The following is a 22,523-nucleotide window of genomic DNA, read 5'->3' as shown; positions in this document are numbered from 1 at the left end:
CCTCACAGCCTTTGTTCAAGGTGCTACATGAACCACTGATGTTTGGGAGCCGCTGGGCCCAAGCACGGCTCCCCCCCACCCGCAGATCTCAGCATGCCCCATCCCCCTGGCTCCGGTGCAGCCCCCCCCACCCGCAGATCTCAGCATGCCCCATCCCCCTGGCTCCGGTGCGCCCCCCCCCGCCCCAAGGTCTCAGCACACCTCATCCCCCACCCCAAACTCTGCCACGGCCCCCTGCCCGCAGGTCTCAGCCCGCCTCATCCCCTTGGCTCCCCCTCCTGCAGGTCTCAGCCCGCCTCATCCCCTCCAGCTGTGGTGCCCCCCGCCTGCAGGCCTCACCACGCCTTGTCCCCCCCGGCTCCACTATGGCCCCCGCAGCAGGCCCCACTTGTTGAGCACATTAATGGTGCCACCTAGTGGTGCTCAACCTGCGATGCAGTCCCACAGCACAGCAGAGGCTGTCCGTGCCTCCAGCCCTCTCCCCACAGCCAGAGGAGTACAGCAGCGAATGGGGTGACCAGGTCTATTTTGGGGCCTGCCCTACCCACCTGCAGCTAGCTCCTCAGGGGACCCGGCTGCAGCTGGCACCGTGACAGGGCGACACCGTGGCCTATAGCAGCCCCCTCCGGCCTGCCAGCCGCCCGCCCTCACTCACTGCAGGAAGAGCTTCTTCATCATGTTGTGCAGGGTGCGGTGCAGCGCCGGGTCGTGCAGCAGCGAGGCCGGCGAGCGGAGCCAGCGGTAGAAGTGGATCACCTGGTTGTCAGCATAGACGTTGTGGTACTGCGTGATCTCCTTCACCCAGCCCACCACCATGCTCTTCAGGATCCTGCCAGGAGAGCAGAGATCAGGCCCTGCTCAACTCTGGGCCAACTCCACAGGCCTCAGCTGAAGCCTGACCCCTCCAAATGCTGCTGGAGGAACCCAGCAGCGCCCACCCCCCACCCACAAGGGCAGCACTCTGGTGTCCCTGCGTAGGCCAAACCTCCAGGTCCCCTCTGCCGACACCTACAGGCCTGGGGAATGGGGGAAGGTCCCTGTCCCCGGAGCCCAGAGTCATGCTCCTGGCTACCCCCAGCCATGCCCTTCGAACAGCTGCTCCAAGACACCTGCTGGGCAGGCAAACACCCCTCAGCCCCTGCTAGGCGTCTCCTCGCAGAGCGCCTGGCCCGTACGCTGGCCGCGTGGCCACACCTGAACGTGTTGGAGCAGAGGGCGGTCTCGTCGTAGCTGGCTGGGATGCTGGCGGCCTGGTTCCCCGTCACCATGTCCTCGAGAGACGCCTGCTGGATCACGTCGAAGCTGATGCTCATGCTGGAGGCTCCCTCCATGTCGTTGATGTGATGGGACTGCAGGATGGTGTTCACAGCCAGGCTCTGGATGTCCAGCTCCAGGCACACTGTATACAAGCAGCCTGTCAGCAGGAGGGAAGTTCCCTGGCCCCAGCACGGTGAACTCCTGGCCCCACTGAAGTCAATGGTTCAACACAAGCGAACCCCGCGTGGAGCTATTTACAGTGCAACTGTTGCAGTGTACAGGTACCCTGTGGCTTTGTACAGAACGATGCTTGGGAGGGTGGGGTGGGTGGTAGGGGCCGGTTATCTGGAGCAGTGGCTGCTGTGGAGAGGGAGGGCCCTGTACCGTTTCAGGTGAGGCAGGACAGCCGCCTGGGTCTGCACAACCGCTAGCTGGCTGATCAGTCGCTAGCCGCAGCCAGGATTTTGCTATTTCCTGGCATTTAAAGAGGCTCAGCTCAGTGTCTCAGTCGCAGGGACACTGGCCCGGGCAGCCTGTTCGGTGTTATTCAGCCTCTGGCTCGTTTTGCCTGGTTCTGAAGGTTTCACAATAATGGGCTGACTTTCCGAGGACAGCCGGGGTGACCATGGGGGTGCCTGCAGCCCCCGGCATTCCCTGGGGATTTCCCGTCTCCAGAGACCAGCACAGCCCATAGTACAGATGCAGCCTACACTTCTAGACGGGGTTTCTCAGTTACCCTGTGTCTACACCGGGGCTATGTCGGCATGGCTGCATCAGGCGGAGGGGGTGGGTTCACAACGTAGCTATGCCCAATGTCACTTTTCACCATAAACCAGCCTCAGTATCAACCACCTTGACCCTGGCTTAGCCAAGAGGATGGCAGCCCATTGTGGGCCAGTGGCTCCCCACCCGCAGCACCCTCCTCACCGGTGGAATAGCAGCCCGGGTTGTTGATCTCCACCGAGGCTCTGTCGTCGAACTCCATGACCAGCCGGTTGTCGTCCGCCTCCTTGCCCCCAAGGTCCGGGCGGGCCGTTGGTGAGAGCCACAGCAGGTGGTTGTGGCGACGCAGGTGGCGGGAGAAGAAGAGGTCGGAGCCGAAGGTGGAGATGTCGTCGGGGAGGTTCCCGATGGGGATATGATAGTACCTGGGGCGGGGAAGGCGAGGGGCAGAGCTCAGCCCAGGTACAGAGACAGCGATTGACACTGGCCTGCCCCATCTCGGGGGCACAGGACAGAGCCAACCCCGGCCCTCCCACTGTGCCAGGCACCTGTCCCCAGACGGGGGCGCGGCAGCGGCTCACCTGCTCATCTCGAAGGCCTGGGACAGGCAGGTGTCCAGGTTGAGGTAGTGGCGGATCATGCGGCGGGCAGCATGGCGCTGCCAGTCCAGGACGGCATAGCTGATGTCATCCGTCACCCGCACGGGAACCAAGGGGAACTCTTCAAAGATGGGAATCCCGCTCGCCAGCCGCTTCACGTCCCAGTTGGACTGCACAGCGATCAGCGTGGGGCCCCGGCGCTCGTCCTGCATGGGGCGGGAGGGGAGTTGGGGCTGGCTGGGGCCGGGGGTGCGGAGGCCTCTGCCTACGTGGAGAAACTGCAGCCTGGCCAGCGAGTGCCCATGGCTGATCACGCCTGCCCCTGCAGCGGGTCAGAGCACCCTGCAGAGCTGGCGGGTCCCCCTCTGCCACCTCTCCATCGCGTTGGTCACCGCGGCTGGGAGCAGAGGCCGTGGGGAGTGGCCCCAAGGAACGAGTTGGGAGGCCTAGCTGCAAGGCTTGTCCTGCACGGGGAGGGACCGCACCAGGCTAGGGCGATGGCTGGCCAGCCAGGGCCTGGGGGTGGGTGTAAAGTGCTGGGCCACCCGCCTACGGTCTGCTGCCGCGCCTGCGTGTCTAGCCAAGCCCGGGGGTGGCTCCTACCTTGTAGCCCAGCAGCAGGCGCTGGATGGCCCTGGAAACGGTCTTGAGGTCGGTCTCGGCTCGCACCTCGAAGGTGTGCTTGTCCGGAGGGAGCAGCTCCTCGCCCACCTTCTCCAGCATGGCGCTGCGCTCTGACGAGTACAGGTTGGTGAGGTTTGGCATCTGGTTACTGCGCACCTGTGCCAAAGAGAGAGAGCAGGTCAGGGGGGAGCAGGGCCCCCAGTCCTCACATCCAGGGGCCAGCGGCTCCAGACGCTGCATTTCTCTGTGCTGAGAGGGGTCTGGAGAACAACGCTGCCGTGCTCCTGCTGGAGCCCACTGGGAAGCCACGATCCAGCGCAGCGCAGAACGCCCCAGCCCCTCTAAAGACACCCCGCAGCCCCCCCTTACCGTGTCCAGCACGAAGACAGAGGCCTTGCGCTGCGATGGGACGAAGAGGCCAAGGAGCGCCTTGCTGCCCTGGGCATTGTGATAGAGATAGATGTGCCGGATGCTCCCTAGGAACGCAGAGCAGACAGGTCAGAGCCGTGGGGCTGGGCCCCGCAGCCCTCCTGCCAACACACCCAGCCTCGGGCCTTACCTGGCTCTAGGTAGCTGAACTGGGCCAGCGAGCGCATCTCCAGGTGCTCCAGGGCAAAGGTTTCAGCCTCGCGGCCGGTGAGGTGCCTGACCAGCTGCCTGCTGACCATGCACACGCAGCCCAGGTGGATCAAAGCGCGCAGCAGTAATGGCACCTGGGGAGGGGCAGAGCTCGTCAGCCTCCCTAGGAAGCCCCGGGCACAGGCTCGGACACTGGGCCAGCAGCTCTTCACGTGGGTGCAGGGGGGCCAGAGGGGGAGGGACCGTGGCTCGCTCAGGCAGTTCTGTTGCCCTGCCCCATTTCCCTGTGTGATCTCACTTGGCGACCTGCTTCCCCTCCCCTCACCCCACAGCTCCCAGGGAAGAGGGGTGGCACATGCTGCTGCATTTCCCTGGAGGGAGAGCCCTGTTGAGCCGGCGACAGGACACCTGATGCTGCAGGCAGGGGGCTCCCAGGCCTCAGGCAGGCTGGGGTAACACCCGAGTGGGCCACGGGAGCCTGTGTTCCCATCCCCCGGCTGAGGCCAGGTTTGGCCAGCAGTTTAGGAGCCACGTCTGTCTCTGGGGGCAGAACCCCGGTGGGTACCAGGCGCGGTCACCTGAGTCTCGTACACCCCCTCGATGTCCGGGGCAGACAGGCCGGCGTTGATCTCGTTGATGTGCTCTTGATACATGTCCTCGGGGACGGAGTACTCGTACAGGTTGTAGAGGAGATTCGAGCGGGGCAGGACCCTGTTCACCTGCCAGGAAGATGCACACACAACCGTCCGCCAGTCTGCACCCCTCCCATGGGCTGGGGGAGCCCCAGACGCCCCCAGGAGAGCTACAGAACTACAGCTACTCCCAGAACTGGCTCAGGGCCTGGCTGAACAGGCCACCCACCTCCCAGCACTAGCCCACTCCCCCGCGGAAAGGAGTCCAGTGGATTCATCCACTGTGCACATCTCAAAATCACCATAACTGCCCGCCTCTGCTCAGTAGGCCAGTGCTGGGATAGCAGGGGACTGTGGGTCTGGACTGAGGGGTGCTGACAGCAGGAGGTGGGGCAAGGCTGGCAGAGCAGGGGGCTGCGGGTTGGGATTGAGGAGCACTGGCAGAGCTGGGGGGGGCAGGGCTGGAACAGCAGGGGCTGCGGGTTAGGACTGAGGGGTGCGGGCCGAGCAGTGGGGTGGGGGGACGGGGCAGGGCTGGGACAGCAGGGACTGTGGATTGGGACTGTGGGGCACTGGTAGAGCAGTGGGGGGGCAGGGCTGGGACACTAGCGGGCTGTGGGTTGAGACTGAAGGGCGCTGGCCGAGCAGTGGGGGGAGGGGCTGTGGGGCAGGACTGAGGGGCGCTGGCCGAGCAGTGGGGAGGGCTGCGGGGCAGGACTGAGGGGCGCTGGCCGGGCGGGGAGGGCTGTGGGGCAGGACTGAGGGGCGCTGGCAGAGCTGGGGGGCAGGGCTGGGACAGTAGTGGGCTGTGGATTGGGACTGAGGGGCGCTGGCCTAGCTGTTGGGGGGGGCAGGGCGGGGACAGCAGGAGGCTGTGGGTCAGGACTGAGGAGCGCTGGCCGAGCAGTGGGGGAAGGGGCTGTGGGGCAGGACTGAAGGGCGCTGGCCGAGCAGTGCGGGGGGGCGGATGGGCGCGGAGCTGGGAGAGCAGGGGGCTGTGGGTCGGGTCTGAGGGGCAGGGCTGGGACAGCAGGGGCTGTGGATCAGGACTGAAGGGCGCTGGCAGAGCTGGGGGGCAGGGCTGGGACAGTAGTGGGCTGTGGATTGGGACTGAGGGGCGCTGGCAGAGCAGTGGGTGGGGCGGGGCAAGGCTGGGATAGCAGGGGCTGTGGGGCAGGACTGAGGCGCTGGCCGAGCAGTGGGGAGGGCTGTGGGGCAGGACTGCGGGGCGCTGGCCGAGCAGTGGGGGGAGGGGCTGTGGGGCAGGACTGAGGGGCGCTGGCCGGGCGGGGGCTGTGGGGCAGGACTGAGGGGCGCTGGCCGAGCTGGGTAGAGGGCCCCGCACAGGAAGCTGTCTGCACTCGGCCTCCAGCTGACAGGATTTCCCGCCCCGGGCAGTTGACCCATTGCCCGTGTGCAGCTGGCAGAGCCGAGGTTGCCCCCTCACCTTCCGGTAGGCGGCTCCCTCCTCGGGCTTGGCCACGCGCTGGTTGACGTAGAAGACACGCGGGACGCTCAGCCTGAGGCAGTGCAGGTCGCTCCCGATGACGGCCCACAGCCGGAACAGCCCCGGCTGGCTGGTCTCAGCGACCTGCAGGCGGGAAGGCGGCTCAGAGGCCCGGTGGGAGGCAGCGCGCACTGTTACTCACTCTTCCCCCAGGGGCTTGTAGGGCCCCCCGCTCAGGATACCCCCCTGAACCCCGGGCACCTGCCTCGAGAGAACCGCTCCCTCTGGGGCCGCCAGCCACACTGGATGTTTTCTCAACCGTGGGACTTGAGAGGCAGGGGCGTTCTGGCCATGCCGCGCCTTTGCCCCCCTGATCCCCTGCACGTGCTCAGTTACTGCCCCCCGGGGTGCTCTCTTCCTGGGGCTGGAGGCCAAAGCCTCCTAGCTCAAAGCCAGGCCCTGAGCCAGGGGAGATCCCCACTGAGGTCTGCTCCCAGGGAGCCTCCAGTCCATGACACCGCACCTTGCCCGCACACATGCCACCAGGGCTGTCTGCTCGGAGCCCGTGACAAGGGCCAGCAGATCCTGGCCAGCGCCGGCCCCTGGCCAGGCATTCTGTGCTTGGGCCAGGTGCGGATCACTGTCACATGCTCAGGCTGCAGTTCCAGGCCAGCCAGGGGCTTTCAAAGGCCACGACGGGCACTGCAGCAGCAAGAGGCTGGGCGCCCAAACGGAAGGAGGAGCCCACAGTCCAGGCCAAGGTCCAGACACCATTTTCCTCCCCGCCCCAGTGAGCTGGGCTCGATGGCAGCACCACAGGGGATGAGCCGGGTTCTCCCACCCAGCAATCCTGGCCAGGGACAATGGGTCGAGCCCCCTCTCTGCCAGGGGAGCTCGTGTCCATACAGAGCCACCTGGCCCTTGGGCTGGGAGATCCCGCCTGGTCCACCAGGGATTCACCAGCTTGGGAGTCTGCAGGAGGGATTTCCAAGCGGAGGCTGAGCACCCGTGACGGACCCAGCAGAGACACCCCCCTCCTGCTGCCTGGTACCTGCACGATCTGCCAGGGCAGGTCCAGGATGCTGCGCGCTGTCCTGCGCAGGTAGCTGCCGAGCCCCTTGGAGAGCCCATCCCGGATCACGCCCCCGCCCAGCACCACCTCCCCATCCTCCAGCCGCCGCTTCTTCCGGCGGGCCTGGCGCTGCCGCGCCTGCAGCTCCCACTTCTTCTTGTGGTACCGGAGCCAGGCCAGGCGCTCCTCCTGGGGGAGAGCAAAGGGGGGTGACTGGGGCCAGGATCATGGCGGGACTATTAGCTGCAAACACACCCAGCACGGTCAGGGCAATCCCCTGGGATATGGATATGTGCTACCACCCAGCCGCTCCAACAACCCAGCAGGACAGGCTCTGGGGCGTGGCGATGGAGCTGGGCTAAGCCTCCCCCCCCCCGCCCCACCGCTGCCCCCTCTGCTCCCCAGACAAGTGAGCATCTCATAGCTATTGCCCTGCCTCCCACCGGAGCATCTTTACCTTGGTGGTGCCAGTGGGCGGGGGCGGGCCCAGGATCTCCCGCCAGGACTGGGTCAGCTCCAGGTTCTGAGACATCTCCTGGCTCTCCCCTGCCACCAGGACCCGCTTGCGCTTACTGGCGATAGGAACCGACGGCTGCACGGGCTTGGCAGCCCCCAAATCCTCCATGTCGGCAACCTGTGTGCAGGGGGTGCCCTCCTGGGGCTGGTTGGCGGTGACCTGGGGTGGGAACAAGGGCAGGGGTGGGAACAGACAGGGCCCCACGTGGCCTAGGCAAACAGCATCGGCCAGTCCCCCTGCTGTGTCTCAGCCCCACCCCCATTACCTGTCTCTTGCCTTCACTAGTGAACAGCTCGTTGATTTTCTTCTGCTTGTACACGTCATTCTTCTCCAGGAGCTTCTTGTGCAGCCAGTCGGGGTGTCGGACGCGGGGCACGGGGTTCTTCACCTGCAGAGACATGGTCTGTCACGCCAGCCACAGGGCGAGAGGCCAGGGGCCCAGCCCCTCCAGGCCCAGCCGCCCCCTCACCTGCTGCAGTGCCGCAGGGATGGTGATGATCTTCTGGATGGTGCTGCCCAGTCTCTCGATGTAGTAGTCCCAGTCCAGGATCTGGGGGCAGGACAGGGTGGCAGTTAGCACTGGGGAAGGCAGAGCAGCAGGCTCCCTAGCTACGCCTTGCTGAGAGGCACAGCCGCAGGGAGTCTGGGTGCGCACAGCCCCTCTGTGCCCATGTGCTAGCCACACCCCTCGTCGGGTGCCAGTGATGGGCAGTCGGTACCGGTGTCTCCGGCTCACTTACCGTCCGGATGTTGAAGTCGTGCAGGGAGGGGCTCTTCAGCCATTTCCGGAGGTAGTGCTTCCGCACGGTGAGCTCGGCTTGGAAGATGGCCAGCGGGATGGCCCTGGGGCACATGAGAGCACTCATCACCCACTGGGTGCTGGCAGCACAAAACTCCCTCCCCGAGCCTGCAGGGAGGCCGAGGGGCGTCATGGCTCGCCCCCCTCCCCAGAGCATCCCATTAGGGCTCATTGCAGCAGGCAGGTACAGGCGCCATCTTACCCCCATGCCTTCATTATGGTCTGCCTCCGCCGGCAGAGACTTCTCGCCACAGGCCCTCTGTGGTGAGCCCCAGTGCCTCTCAAAGCAGATTTACCTCTCGGTAACAGGGGACCCTTCCGGTTTCTTGGAGATGATGAATCGACAGCTCAGCCCAGCGTCCTTCACCATCTGATCCCCCAGGAACTCGGCCAGGCGCTTGGCCGTGCTGATGGAGGTGGATTTCTGCTCCCCATAATCCTCCAGCTTGCGGGACATGGAGCGGTTCTCGGAAATCAGCTCAAATAACTCAGAATCCGGCATGTTGGCAGCCTGGGGAGAGAGCGCGTCTGTGGGATCCCTGTTGCTATCAGCTAGTGCTGCAGGAGCATACAGTCCTCTATGTGGGGGAGGGGGACGCTATACGAGCCTCGCTCTGCCTCGGTGCTTACAATCTGAAGCATACCAACAACACACTGACTACAGCTTGGCTTGCTGGTGGGTGTGTGTCTGGGGACAGCCCTGTTTTACACTGTCATGTTATGGCAATTTAGGGCCATTTATCATCCTGATCAGGCACGAGAGTGGCCACTGGAAGCTCCCAAGTGTCCCTTGGGGACCCTGTGCCCCCTTTGTTTCCTCGGGTCACCCACTCTGCCCAATTGCTTGGCTTTGTCCATGTCAGCGCTCGCCAATTCTGACCCAGGGAAGGTGGCCAGACTCCACAGAGCCCCACTGGCCACATCCTACCCGGCGAGGGTCCCCACAAAATGAACCCAGTGAGAGCTGAGCAGCACTGCCCTGCCGGGAGAACTCGCCCTTCTTCTCCAGCTCTGGGGAGGGGGCTATACTCATCCCGGGATGGGAGCTGCTGGAGAAGAAGGGCAAATATTAGCCCAAACACAGACTACAGCAGCCGCCAAGGGAGTGCCGCAAACACAGGCCACCGACAGGTCCTGTTCTCCTCCAACGTCAGGAGCAGCAGAGAGAACCAAAGCCATAGAGCTGGGATGGCCCTCGGGGAAACAAGGGGACAAGCAGGTCGCTGGAGAAAGCGTCCGTCCTCCCCTTGCTGCTCTCCCTTAGCTCCTGACGGCAGGGCACCAGTGCATCCCTTGTCCTCCCATCCAGGGGGTTGCGCCCATCTCCACTCCTGGGCCCACACTGCAGCACAGAGAAGCAAGAGGCTGGGCACTCACCTTGCTGTAAAGCACATCCAGCCAGTAGTCGGCCACCTTGGCCACGGAGGCATAGACCTCCTCCAGCGTGGTGCCCTTCAGGAAGGCCTCGAACACCGACGACTGGAAGATCTTAACCAGCTGCAGCTCCCCTCGCCGCTTCACTTCAAACCCCTTCAGCTCAGCCAGGGACCCGTCCTCATTGAACACCGCGTACCTGGGAGACAGCGCTCGTGAGAGACCGCCCAGCACTCCAGGGCATGTCCTTTCCCTGCCAGTGGAGATGGGCCTCGCTGTGCTCCTGGACACCCCCAGCCGCATTGCCAGGCTGGCCAAGGTCTGGGGTGCTAGAAAATAAACCCAAATTCACGCAGCTCAAAGTCAAGGCGCTGAGCGGTAACAGAGCCCTGCTCCACGGAGCTGCCAGCTGGGAGCGTTTCTCACCGGAACGCTTCAGGCACGGAAGGGCCGTCAGGAGTTATGTGGGACAGAACAGGCAGGGGGTGGATACTGAACGGGACACTGCTCCATGCCTAGGGAGCTGAGAAGTGGATGGTGCAGGACGAGGGTGAGGAAAGCAGGGCGGAGCTCTGGAGAGCTTCCCAGGGAGGATGAGGAAGCTGCCTGCTTGTGAAGGGGCAGAGGAAGCTGATGGCGCAATCAGGGAGGAGAGATGCTGCAGCATCACTCATTACAAAGACACATCCCTCCAACTGCCAGCCCCGGCTCTCTCTGCAGTTCGCATCCCTGCCCCAGCCAATCACCAGTGCACATGGGTGGACACAAACCGGCTCGAGCCTCCCAGGGCCACGCTCTCCAAGCAAGCTGGGTGCATGGAGCAGAGGTCATGAGTATCCACATCACTCTGAAGATGCCAAAGGAGGGTCAGTCCCACACCAGAGTGTCCAGGGAAGCGTGAATGCAGAGAATTATGGAAGGCCCTCCACCATCCATGTGACTATGGGACATGTTGGCAGGGCCTCTGGGCAGCAGTTGGTTCAATGTGTGATAGGCCAAGGTGCCCACCCAGATCAGCAACTGCACCTGCCCCCATCCTGCAGCTACTTGGTCTCAAGGAGCCCAGGGTGCTCGACATCACACTGGTTTCCATGGTGATGGACTGGAGGGAGGGGGAGAAGGCTACAAGTTACTTGCAAACAGGAACTGAGCGGGGTTGAGCAAGGAGATGGCCCTTCAGTTTAACAGGCATTGGCAGGCCCGACTGGATTCCCTGAATATGAAAATGAGATGGGAAGGCAAAGGTGAATTTTACCGTGATGCAAATGCGACACCCACAGCGGGAAAAGAAGATGGCGGGCATGAGAATGGAGTTGCATTGCTGCTAAAGCTGAAGGCAAGCCAGGTTCTTACAGGAACTTGCTATCTCCTTGTACATCAAAGATGAGATTCAGAATCAAATCTGAGCAGTTACAACAGTACGAATATATCCACCAACCTCAGCTGTGCCCAAGGAAGAAATTGACAAATTTTATAAAGATCTACAGAAAACAATACAAGGAGTTTCAAGAGATTTTAAAGCAAAAGTAGGATCAGACTAGAATTCCTGCGCTGGAGCAATAGACAGAGGTAGATGAAGAAAACAGAAGAGGAGAAAGGCAGAAATTTAGTAGCCTAAGTAACAGCCTGGTGATAACGAACACACTATTTCAACAAAGGTGGTGGCAGAGGAAGTGGACATGGATATCACCTGAGGGGCAAACGAAGAACATGACAGACTTTGTATTTGTGAATTGCAGCTATAAATCAAGTGTGGAGATCATCTGAGGCTGTTAGCAGATCAGATCATAAATTAGTCCTGGCATCAATAAGGTTGAGGCTGAGAGAAATCGAAGAAGTGCCGAAACCCAAGACCCATGATGCAGACCAAGTGAAAGAGCTGGATATCAGGAAAGACTAAAAAGACGTCATGTGGAAAAACATCACGTCTCTGCTAAAAGAAGAAATGAATGTTGAAGAGACATGGGAACCGTGTACAAAATGGGATTATGAGAGTGGGTGAATAAGTGTTGGGCTGCAAGGCAGATGAAATGCTGCAGTACAGTGACAAGCGTAGGAAGCTAAGGGAGAATGAAAAGGATGATGTAAGTATAAGAGCTGAGTACAGTTGGCTGACCAGAGAGACAAAACAGGAAGCAAAGAGACAGAAGCAACTGGAGAAGAGAACAATGTAAGGAAGCAGAAGAATCCATGAAGAGAAATGTGACACAGGTGTTATATTTCAATACAAGACAAATTAGTACTATAGGGGGACAGATGAGATGAAGATGTCGGCAGTGAAAGACAAGTGTGGAACAGTAACTGGGGGTGAATAAGCAAAGAGTAAGCGATGGAAAGAACACTTTGGAGAGCTGTACCACGTGCAGAACACGTGGGGGAAACCTCCTGGAGAAGCTCCTCAGCACAAACCAGGGAGAACAGATGCTGGAATTCTTAGAAGTAGCAAAAGATCTTGATAGGCAGTTTGAAAAGGAAAAAGGTGCCAACGTAAGCTCAGAGCTGCTGCAAGCAGGAAAGGAACACACAGTGAAGGTGATGCACAAGCCAGGCACAGGTCTACATGCAGCAAGTGCCAAGCGAACAGGGAGAAGCGGTAATAGGACTGATATGAGTCAATGGAGCAATGACAGAAGAACCAGCTCATTGAGTGTGCCAGGAAAGCATTCCCCAACACACTGCAGACGAGAACAAAGTCGTCTATGGAAGCAGCGCTTGCAGAGAAATGGGCTGGATTTCAACCAGGATGAATGAAGCACAATAGATCAGTTATTTGTGACGAGACAGATATCAGACAAGTACCTAGAACAAAGCCAAACCTGTCACAACAGACTTCAGAGTCTTTTGGTTGCATTTGGCAGAGAGGGTTATGGCAAGCTATGAGAAAGTATGGCATCCATGAAGAATGGAGCAAACATCCACAGCAAGTTTTTGCGTGTGGTGAGAGCAGAAAAGAAGCAGATGGAATGGTGCAGGGCATCTGTAGAAGTGAGACAAGGATGGACGCTCTCATCAGATCTTGGTACTGGATGCAGTCATGGCTGTAGCACTGACAGATGAAATGGGAGGAGTCATGTTACATGGTAGGACAGTGCATAGCCTTCAATTCGTGGAGGATACTGACTCTCAGCATTGACCTAGGATGATTTATAGAGAATAAGCGATGAGGTCAGCTGGGACAGCAGAACATTTGGATTGAAGATCAGCATGGAGAAGACTGGAAGACAAGAGAAAGAGGTAAAGATCAAACTTGGAGGAGAAAGAACTAGAACAAACAGTGTACCTTGGAGGACTAGTATTGAAGAACAGGATTTGGGAAGATAACAAGATGACTGTCTAGCTGTTACCACATTGGGATAACTCTAGATCTTGCAGAAGGGTAAAGACATTTTGATAAAAGCAGAAGCCAACCTATCTGAGGCTCCCTCATGCCAATACTGCTGGAGTATGAGAAAAGCCGATGAACAAAAGATCTTGACTGCAGAAATGAACTGCCTGAGGGGAAAACGGAAAACTGCAGAAAACAAAGAGAAGAAAATGGTTAGGGCAAGAAATAACGCTGTTACAGAAGATTCAAGAAAGACGACGACAGTTTGGACACTTCAAGAAGGATACCACACATGGGGATACGTACCAGAGTGCAAGGAACTAGAAACAGAGGAAGACCAAGGATGCATTGGATAGACACGGTGAAGAATGACACGGAACAAAGAGGATTAAAGATCACCAAAGCCATGAAGCCGGTACAAGACAAAGTGGTGGAAAGACCTCATTTGGGCCCTGTTGCTGCTGAGCTGGCAGACGGGAAATCCAGGAGAAGAACTGCCACAGCACATCCCTGGGGCCAGGTTAGTGGGATTCAAACGAGGATCAGATATTTGTGAGGCTCAGGAGAACAGCAGAGTTACAGGAAATTGGAAGGGATCTAAGCCAAAGGCTCTGAGCCACACTCTCCTCACTGGGAAGGAGTATTTCGTAACTGCACGTTGTGAGTTTCCTTGCTCTGTCCTCTGAAGGACACTAGACTAGATGGGTCACTGGTTTAAGCCCATCCGGCCATTCTTACGCTCCTAGGTTTCAGTGGAGTTGCCTGGGCTGCAAGTCAAAGGAGAATCGGGTCCAACATAACTCAAAAGATTCTGTGGCTGTAACATGGAGGCTGCCCAGTTCAAATCTCTGCCAGAAAACGTACGAGCTAAGGCTGCCCCAGCAATGCTAAGCACTCTTCTGGCTTACTGGCACGTTTGACACATTCCTGGGGGTGAACCAGAGTTAACAGTAGATGCTCCCTAGGCCGGGCTCACCCCCTGTACTGCTGGTGAAGTCAGTTCAGCCTTGTTCACATTGCAGCTGGAATCTGGACTGCTGCATTTCCTGCGTTCTGTGCAGCGCTGAGCAGGTAAGGAAGCAGGGACTGACTTGCTTCACGCCCTATCAGACTAGGAGAGCGCAAACAGCCAGCCTGCCCACCTCCCTCTGAGCAAAGTGACACTCACCGTTTCTTCAGTTTCTTGCCCTCCTCCTTGGAGGCTGGGAGGATCATGGCCAGGTACGGCCCGTCCACTTCAAAGAAGATGCTGTTCTCTGAGCGGGTAACGTAGGTGAGCGAAGCCGGGTCCACGAGCTCCTGGTACTGATCATTCGTGAAGCCTTCCTGTAAACACAGCGTCATGGGACCACTTCCCTGCTGGCTTGGCAATCTGCGGGGTGAAAGGGGGACATTCCCCCAACACGCCCACCAGGACTGACCCGCAAGTACCCGCTGCTCCCACAAATGAGCAGGGAAGGACAGCAAACACTCTCTGCTCCCTCACCAGGGTAATGGGCACCACCCTGGCTCCCCACAGACAAACCACACTCCCACGGCCCTAGGTGGAGCATTGACCTGCCAGCCAGCTGAGATGCCTGACTGAGTTTTGCCTCCTGATCTGCACTTCAGCAGGACACAACATAAAAGCTTTACAAAGCACCTCGCTCTGGTTCCAGCCAGTGTGGGGCTGCCACGGGGCGGGCTGGACAGACAGCAGCAGGGTGCGCTGGGTTTGGACCAGAGGAGGAGAGGGTGGCAGAGAGCTTGTTAAAGTGGCTGTCCTGACAGAGGCTTTAGCGAGGCAGTAATGGGGTGTAGGCAGCCATCAGCCCCCCGCTATGTTACAGCGAGGAGCAGAGGTGGGCATGCTGCACTCCAGTCGCTGAAGCCAGGCTCTACGCTGGCAACCAGCAACCAGGGTCATGGCGCCACTCAGCCAGCGTGCAGACTGAAGGGAGCGTGTGCATACACATGCACGCACCAATCCTGGGCTCCTGCTCTCTAGGAGCTGGTATCTGCACCGCGCTGCGGGGTTCTGGGACTCTCTCCCCCACCCTCAAGGTGCCAGGCTTGTGCTAATGACTCCCCAGGTCGGCACTGGGCAAGCAGCAAGTGAGGCTCCAAGGGCGTGTTCATTCGCGGTATTGGATCAGAAGCTGCCCTCTGGGTGCCCCAGCACCTGTAATTCCCAATGAAGGCAGAGCAACCTTCACTGGCTCCACGCGTGGGTGAAGGCCAAGATCAGGTCCGCTGGAGTCTCCCCTCCTGTCCTTCCCTCTCCACCCCCTCCCAGCTGGTCTATGCTGGGGCTGGATTTACCTTCACCAGGATGTTCAGCATGGCACCGGGATAGGAGATTGTCACCTTGGGCTTCTTTGCATTGGTCGATTTGATGACAAAGTTTTCTGGGAAGCTGTTGGGAAGGACGCACCAGATTCCATCTGTGTCCAGCTCCAGTGGCCTCCTAGGAAGGGAGAGCACAGCTTGGCAGAGAGAAGGGCAGGGCCTTTCCGCAGAGCCCGCGCAGTTAACACGGGCAGCTGGATGGAAGAACCTGCAGGTGGCAGAGCCTTTGTATCCCGCATCTTGGCCGTGATTCACAAGCCCTCATGCCACGTGTCCCACCGGGGCAGTCCTGCAGCCAAGACCTCTCCCCCAATCCACCCACAGGCCCATGCCCTGGGTCATTTACCCCTTCCGGCACTTACCCAATCTGCTCGATCAGCTCCCTGGCCTGGGTGATGATGTTTGCTCCAGTGAAGCAGACAATCCCGGCCATCTCCATGGAGTACCAGCGGGCCCTGGCGGAGAGAGGGGCCAGGTATGAACAAGGGCTGGCAGCGAGCTCATGCCAACCTTTGGGAAAAGGGCCTGGCAAGGAGCCCCAGAAGGGAAGGTCGAAGAGCAAGAGAGTGACGCCCAGCGATGGGTTGTATCCCCTTCCCCTCCCGTCTCTTGTCTGGTTAGGCTGGAAGCTCTTCGAGGCAGGGACTGTCTATTGCTGGTTGTTCAGGGCCCAGCACAAGGGGTCTTGCTCTGGGTTGGCCTCTGCGGGCTGCCATAAGAAACAGCAGTAAGGGGAGTGGTACAGGGATCACTCACAGACTTGGAAACCAGTGAGGAGCTGGGGAAGCAGGGGGCAGAATCACAAGAGTGACCCTCCCTCCTGCAGCCTCTCCCAGCAGGGGTCTGGCAGGGAGGAGCGTGTGTCTAGCTCCCCGAGGAGAGGGCTGCAGGCAGCACCCACCCTTTGCGCATCACGTAGCCGTAGAAGGAGTTGAGGATACACTTATGTGCCAGCTGCAAGGAGTCGTACAGGATCTCCATGTTCTTGCAGCGTTTCACTTCGGTGGCATCTCCCATCTCTGTGGCAGCAGACAGCTTCTTCTTCCACACCTGAGCGAGACAGACAGACAGCCGCACATGGGTCAGAATGCTCCTGCCTAGGCACTACAGACATTAGCAGTGTCCAGTTATTCCCCAAGATAACAGCCCCCAGTACGGCATGGGTGCGCCAGGATCAATTGCTTAGACGCTACATTCCTTTCACCTGGACCTAGGGAACAAGATCTCATGCTAGATGGAGAGGCGCTTTCCTGCTTCCCGCTCGGCTCTGAAGGACGCGCTCCTCACAGACGTCACACAGCAGCCGAGCTACCTCCGATCAGCTCTGCCCCCATCTCACTGCACAGATGGCAGCAAGCTGTGCAGCGGGAGGAGACAGGATAAAATCCAACAGCAGAGCCATGTGGGTTGGCAAAGGAAAAGATGGTTTGGGCCTTTGCGGAGCCGTTCTGGAGACAGACTCAAGGGTCTTTTGTTTTTTCCTACATGCATTAGGGACACCAGGTCCCAACCGCCCCCAGCTGGGGGCCCGACTGGCGTTGGGACGGACAGCGACACACAAGAGGCTGACAGCTGAGCTGCAGCTCTCTGGGCCTGAAGCGTCTTAGGCAGCGCATGGCTCAGCAAAGGGAATAAAACCAATCGATGGGCTTTGATTCCCAGCCCCCATCTCTGGGCCATTCCCTTCGACAAGCACCCACAGCCCAGCCCCCATGTCCCGTAGCTGGGACTCCACAGCCAGCTCACCCCAGTGCCTACAGGAAAATTCCTCTTGCTGTTTTGCTCTGCTGCAGCATTTCCCTGCCTCCAGGGAGGAGGGGAGCCGATCCCGGTCCCCTTTAGAGCAGTTTGTACGCTTAGGGTCCCCCTCTCCCTCAGCCAGCTCTCAGCCTTCCCCTCCCAGCCCGGCCCTAGTCTGCAGTCCTCTCACCTCACAGCTGTCTCGGTTTAAATGTGAACCCAAGGCAAGGAAACAGGATGCCTAGGTGCAGGGTTGACTAAATCCCAGATGAACTAAACATGCAGCCACTCAGCTCACTGGTGTAGCAAGTGATTGGGTCTTGGAGCTGTTCATGCCTCACCACTGCTGCTTACTGAGTAAACTGGATCAATGGGGAGACCCCGGTGAGTCCCCTCGGCCCTCCCAGAATTGCCACATGGAGGGACCCGTCTCTGTTCTGAGCTTGGGTCTGATTCAGCAAGCCGGCCTGAGCTCCTGAGCACAGATGCTCATGCTCAGCTTCTGGAAGCAGAGATCAGCTCTTCCAGGAAAAGGGCATTCATGGCTCCCCCAGTGACACCCAGGGCAGAGGGATCCGACCGCCACACCTTGTGCAGGCCCTTGAACTCGTAGCGCCGGTCTCTGAAGGCTCGCACGGTGTCCACGTAGAACGAGTTCTCCCGCTGGCAGATGGTGGTGACGCGCTCCTCCACCTTGGTGACGTGCAGCTTCTTATAGGCCTTGCGGCAGTAATCTGTGCCGGAGAGAGCAGAAGCAGCTTAGCCAGAGACCAGCGTGCCCACACGGACGCTCACCCCGACTGGTGGACACAGGAGGATGGCGGTAGCAGCTAAGCTTTGCCCGGGGCAGGCCATAACAGCAGGGAGAAACAGCACCTGCCAACACAGGGGTCAGGATGGGGGGCATACAAGAAGAGTGATGGTGCTCTCCTCACGCTCCACCCTCAAACCCAGGCTCCATCTACAGCCCCAGAATAGGGCGATGGGTTTGCTAAACAGTGCCTCCCAAGCAGTAAAAATGCTCACGGTGTTGACATTGCTATTCATCATTAGGTTTCAGAGTTAAAACTCATCTGAGATGAATGGGGCTGTTCATGTCTCAGACAGAATCCAAAGCGCTCTCCACAGACTACAGCAGGGAGCCTTGGAGGGTTTTCTTCACAACCCAAAGGGCTAGAAACTCACTGCCCAGCCCCACTGGGGACCTCAGAAGAGAGCTGGCATACAGCCTGCTGAGAGCAGACGTGATCTGTCCTGGCACACAACGTAACTCCAACTTCAGCAGCTAGGAAGAAGCAGCCGGTTACAAGAACACTCAGCACATGGGCAGAGGAGAGTGTATGATGACAGGTGGAAGGGCGAAAGCCAGTTGTGCCTGCGTAGCCAGTGTCTACATTACAAGCTGGCAGTGCGTCATCCCTTAGAGCCGCAGATTGTACCAGCATGGACTAGGCAAACAGGGGGAGTTAATCTGGAGAAATATCTTCAGGGGAAGTGACCCTTCAGCACCCTGATGGAGCAAACCGAACCACAAGATACCACGCCCTCAGAGTTCAGTAAATGTCATTTTAAGCTCGTTCTCACCCGCCAGTCGCTTCTTCTCAAACTTAGCCTGTTCCTCACGGGACAGCTCGTGAAAAGCACGGGGTGGGCCGTCCGGGTAGAGCGGGGGCAGCTTCTCTGACTCCAGCTGCTGCTGGATGCGGTGGTACTCGCTGCGGCTCGCAGGCACTGCAAGGGAAGGACAGCCATGAGCACGTCTGAGCAGGAGTCGGGGGAGGACTGTTCCTAGGCCAGGCTCCAGGGTCTCCCTGCAGCATAGCACAGCAAAGGGACCTCTGCTAGCAGAGCAACACTCACTGAATTCCCCTCTCCACTGCCAGGTCATCCGGCGCTGGCAATTGGCACCTGGCTTGTTAAAGTCACAGGCAGCGCATGTGGCCTCATCCACCATTGCCGAGGGCTGGAGAGAGAGAGAGAGAGAGAGATCAGAGAACCTGGCTCTACCCCCGGCTTGGCCTACAGCCCAGGCCTCTAGCAACTGGGTTCAGAGCTCTGCCTCCTCAGAGGCCTCTCTCCTCTGACCCGCTGGCAGCCGTAGGTATAGCAGGCCCTTCCAAATGCCCGACTGGGCGTCAGCACCCAGCCCTGCTTCCGCACTTCCTCCTGAGCAGGGAGTTTGCTCTCGCTGGCTGGGAAGCAGGCAGTGTCTTTGAGCCCTGTCCCACTGGGATGCGAACCCAGGAGGAGGCAGCCTGCTACCCACCTGCAGCCTGTTTGTAAGGATGATGTTGGGGTACATGGCCCCCACGTCCAGATGGTAGATGAGGGGACACTCGATCCGGTTAGGAATGTCCTTCAGGGAGTTCAGCTTGACTTTGATTTCATCACACACCTGTGGTGAGGGGAAGAGGCAGAAACCAGACAGGAATGAATCAGCAATTGAGCTGAGCACGCAGCACGGCCTCCCCTCCACAGGGACAGGTACTCAACCTTCCCATGACCACAAAGCGCACGAGGACCCGGAGTAAGAGCCAACGGAGCACGAAGCTTAGAATGAGCTGCATTTTGATCTTCACCAGCACTGATTCCCCTTAGCCTGTCACAGGAGACTGTTTCTGATGTCAACTATTTCATACAAGGGAATGGGGCCAGGCACAGGTGGGGGAGGAGGGAACTCAGGGCTAAAAGAACAACAGCTAAAGAGGAGCGGTTATATGATGCTCACACACACAAACAGGAGATGGGCTTGTCTAGAGAAATTCCACGTACTACCCCCTACAGGCCCCAAGCCGTGCCACACTCCACGTAGGCAGGAATCAGGCTTAGGTCCAAGCTACCTCCTGGAAGTTGGTGACTTGATCCAGTGGCAAACCCTCCTCCTCCTCGATGGCATGCCGGAGGGTCTTCTCCACGCGCTGCAGCAGGAAGTCGAAGGCAACAGGGTTCTGAGGGGACATGGGAATGACAGTAACTATGAGGCTGACTCCAGCTCCTCTCACCCGACTTCCCTCCCTGGCCGGGGGGAGGACAGCAACTACAAACTCCTCCCGAGCTGTCCGTTTCTGGGCCTAGGACAACGGAAGGCATCCATGACACAAGCCACTCTCCCCACTAACCTACGGCTTACTCTAGGGGGTGTTTCCCTCCCCTTGGTAAGGGCCACACGTTTGCCTGTGATGAGGAGACAAAATCCAATCCTTTTGGCTTGGCTGGTTGTTAGTTCCAGCTGGGGAAAGGTTTTTGCCCGTCTGAGCTATGTCTGGATTCAGGAGCCCAGAGCCAGAGGATCCCAGCACAACAGAAAACACGAGGGAAAGTAACTACTAATGGGGGGGGGGGGCAGGTGGGCTCTCTACACCCCAGAGATGGGGGGAGGGAGATCACACCTAGGCTCACACCATTTTAAAGCGGCAGGGGATGTCGCTGCGGAAGACCCCTGACTCTAGCGCCTCCACGTGGCCCCCGACGTAGGTCTCCGAGTCTAGCACATGCCCATCCTCTGTGAGCTTGTTGAACTCCTGCTCCTGCTTGTTGGGGAAGATGATGTTGGCGTGATAGGCCTGGACCATGAGCAGCGCCTCGCACAGCGTCCCTGAGCCTTTCCGTAGCACCTGCAGGGAGAGACGTGGGGGGAATTGGCGTCAGGACACACGGCCAAGACCGAGCCACGCAGGAACCCAGGGGAGCCAGCCCTGTGTCAGCACCATGTCAGCGAGACAAGGTGCTTGGCTTGGCAACACCCAGCTTGTGGTAACAGTGGGGAGCAGAGAACACCCTGCCCTTCGGAGAGCCTCGCACACTGCACCTATACTAGTGACTGGGAGAGAGCTGTGGCTGGGGCTCACGACAGGCCTACATGGCGTGAACTTGCCCATGCTGCATCTCCAAGCGCTCCCATCGTCACCAGTATTAGAGAGAGACTTCCTCAAAATTGCTCCCACAGACAGCTCCCAAAGCTCCCTGAGTGAACCTGGCCCAGGGGAGTGCCCTCTACTGGGTAAACGCCCAGAGCCCAGGGTAACACTGGCGGGAGCCTGATCTGCAGACATCCTGAGCGCTCAGAACTCCAGCTGAAGTCACTGGGAGCTGCCAGTGCTCAGCACGTCTGAGCACTGTCAGAGCCACAGCCCCTATTGATCCTCCCCCCTGAGTCTACTCTCATGCCTCAGCCCCTTGGCAATGGGGACCCTCTGCCAGCATGGCCGTGTTCCACCGACACAGAGCACTCAGCTCCTTTGCCTGGCCCAGCCTGGGCTCTGGCTCCTGAGCACTCACCTCGTCAGGCTCCATGGGGATGATGGTGCACAGGGCGAAGATGAACGGGTGCACGTACTTCATGTACATGTAGTAGGTAGCAACAGCATCGGACACCGAGTAAGTGGCCAGCGTCTGATGGGAAACAGCAAAGAGCTGGATTAGTTCAAGTGGAGCTGAGCACAGGAGTCTAGCAGAGCGACGCCTGCCCCATGCCTGTTCCCCACTGCACACACCACAGCCCGGCGGGACGTGGGCAACGGGCAGTCACAGACAGTAAAGGCTCTCTATGAGCTGTATGCTCAGAGGCCCCTCAGCCCTGAGGGGACAGGGGAAAGGGCCACTTGCCACATAGCTGCCCATATGCCCCATAGTGCTGGGAGTGGGGAGCTGCTTCCTGTCCACACAAATGCCCCATAGCTGATGCCCCACCCTGTCCATGTGTACACGGAGCCTTCCCCCCAGCTGTAGTGGGAGTGAAGCATTGCACAGCACTTCTACGGCCCAAGTGCGTCACTCGCTGTAGACGAGTGAGAGGTCCCCTGTTAGTGAAATCAACATGACAGCACCAGGAGGAATCCCCCACCCCGCCCTGGGCAGGCTCTGCTGATTACATGGGAACCCCATCCAAGGCTGCCAGAAACAGAGGAGGCCAAAGTGACTCTCCGGCTTCCTTCCATGCTCACTGCATTAGCCGAAGGCATTTATCCCCCCCAAGAACTAGCCCAAACGATCAGTGGCTTCCCGGGGCCTGTCTCCTGACCACTGGGTGCAGAGGCTGCAGAGCAGAGAGTACCTGAGGCTCCTCTGTAGCCATCCGGCACATCTCTTCGGGGTCCAGCTCCACCGGGTCGTAACCCAGCTTTGCTTTGGCTGCTGCTTTCAGGTTGTGGCTTCCCACGGGGAGGTAACTGTCTCTCTTCACCCACCTGGGGAAAGGAACCAGAGCGCCAGCCTGTGAACGGAAGCCATGAGCCACCCTGCACCACACGGGCAGCACCTTGATTACTCAGACAAGTGGGGGGAGGGAGCATGGCCTTCGTTCAAGGTACCAGGAGCCAGCCCTAGTGTGGGGAGGGGCTGGGCATCTCTGCCAGTGCCCTCAATCCTGCTCATCTGCATCCTCTGCGACTCTTAACCCACCCCCCAATCCCAGCACACCTCAGCCCTCCTACTTTAAATCCCTGAGCGAAGAGGACGGGACCCTGGGACTCCCAGCAGGAGGAGAGTGGTTATCCGGACTGTGGATC

At 59.2% G+C, this 22,523-nt stretch overlaps 1 protein-coding gene across 2 annotated transcripts in view; it reads right to left on the bottom strand.

Annotated features, from left to right (window-relative positions):
* Window positions 1–22,523, bottom strand: part of POLE (DNA polymerase epsilon, catalytic subunit) — a 35,968-nt gene that overhangs the window by 5,691 nt on the left and 7,754 nt on the right. The window contains exons 13-40 of one of the 2 annotated variants that reach the window (XR_005589561.1): window positions 22,070–22,202; window positions 21,295–21,408; window positions 20,418–20,630; window positions 19,857–19,964; window positions 19,283–19,411; window positions 18,877–18,979; window positions 18,601–18,747; window positions 17,605–17,750; window positions 16,178–16,326; window positions 15,639–15,731; window positions 15,250–15,394; window positions 14,117–14,274; window positions 9,627–9,822; window positions 8,546–8,760; window positions 8,191–8,293; window positions 7,920–8,000; window positions 7,716–7,838; window positions 7,391–7,609; window positions 6,913–7,122; window positions 5,862–6,005; window positions 4,361–4,501; window positions 3,763–3,916; window positions 3,573–3,679; window positions 3,183–3,359; window positions 2,562–2,785; window positions 2,185–2,405; window positions 1,195–1,399; window positions 549–829 (exon numbers count right to left, since the gene is read on the bottom strand). Coding sequence is in view for 1 of the 2 variants with exons in the window: in XM_039505115.1 (XP_039361049.1) it covers window positions 656–829; window positions 1,195–1,399; window positions 2,185–2,405; window positions 2,562–2,785; window positions 3,183–3,359; window positions 3,573–3,679; window positions 3,763–3,916; window positions 4,361–4,501; window positions 5,862–6,005; window positions 6,913–7,122; window positions 7,391–7,609; window positions 7,716–7,838; window positions 7,920–8,000; window positions 8,191–8,293; window positions 8,546–8,760; window positions 9,627–9,822; window positions 14,117–14,274; window positions 15,250–15,394; window positions 15,639–15,731; window positions 16,178–16,326; window positions 17,605–17,750; window positions 18,601–18,747; window positions 18,877–18,979; window positions 19,283–19,411; window positions 19,857–19,964; window positions 20,418–20,630; window positions 21,295–21,408; window positions 22,070–22,202 (4,332 nt within the window). In the remaining variant the exon portion in view is untranslated. The remainder of the gene's footprint in view (window positions 1–548; window positions 830–1,194; window positions 1,400–2,184; window positions 2,406–2,561; window positions 2,786–3,182; window positions 3,360–3,572; window positions 3,680–3,762; window positions 3,917–4,360; window positions 4,502–5,861; window positions 6,006–6,912; window positions 7,123–7,390; window positions 7,610–7,715; window positions 7,839–7,919; window positions 8,001–8,190; window positions 8,294–8,545; window positions 8,761–9,626; window positions 9,823–14,116; window positions 14,275–15,249; window positions 15,395–15,638; window positions 15,732–16,177; window positions 16,327–17,604; window positions 17,751–18,600; window positions 18,748–18,876; window positions 18,980–19,282; window positions 19,412–19,856; window positions 19,965–20,417; window positions 20,631–21,294; window positions 21,409–22,069; window positions 22,203–22,523) is intronic. The other variant, XM_039505115.1, reaches the window with a different exon arrangement.

This window comes from Mauremys reevesii, linkage group 18 (genome assembly GCF_016161935.1).
Source record: "Mauremys reevesii isolate NIE-2019 linkage group 18, ASM1616193v1, whole genome shotgun sequence".
Lineage (NCBI taxonomy): Eukaryota > Metazoa > Chordata > Testudines > Geoemydidae > Mauremys > Mauremys reevesii.
Note: the sequence above shows the minus strand (reverse complement) of the source record. Positions and strands in the feature narration are given on the sequence as shown.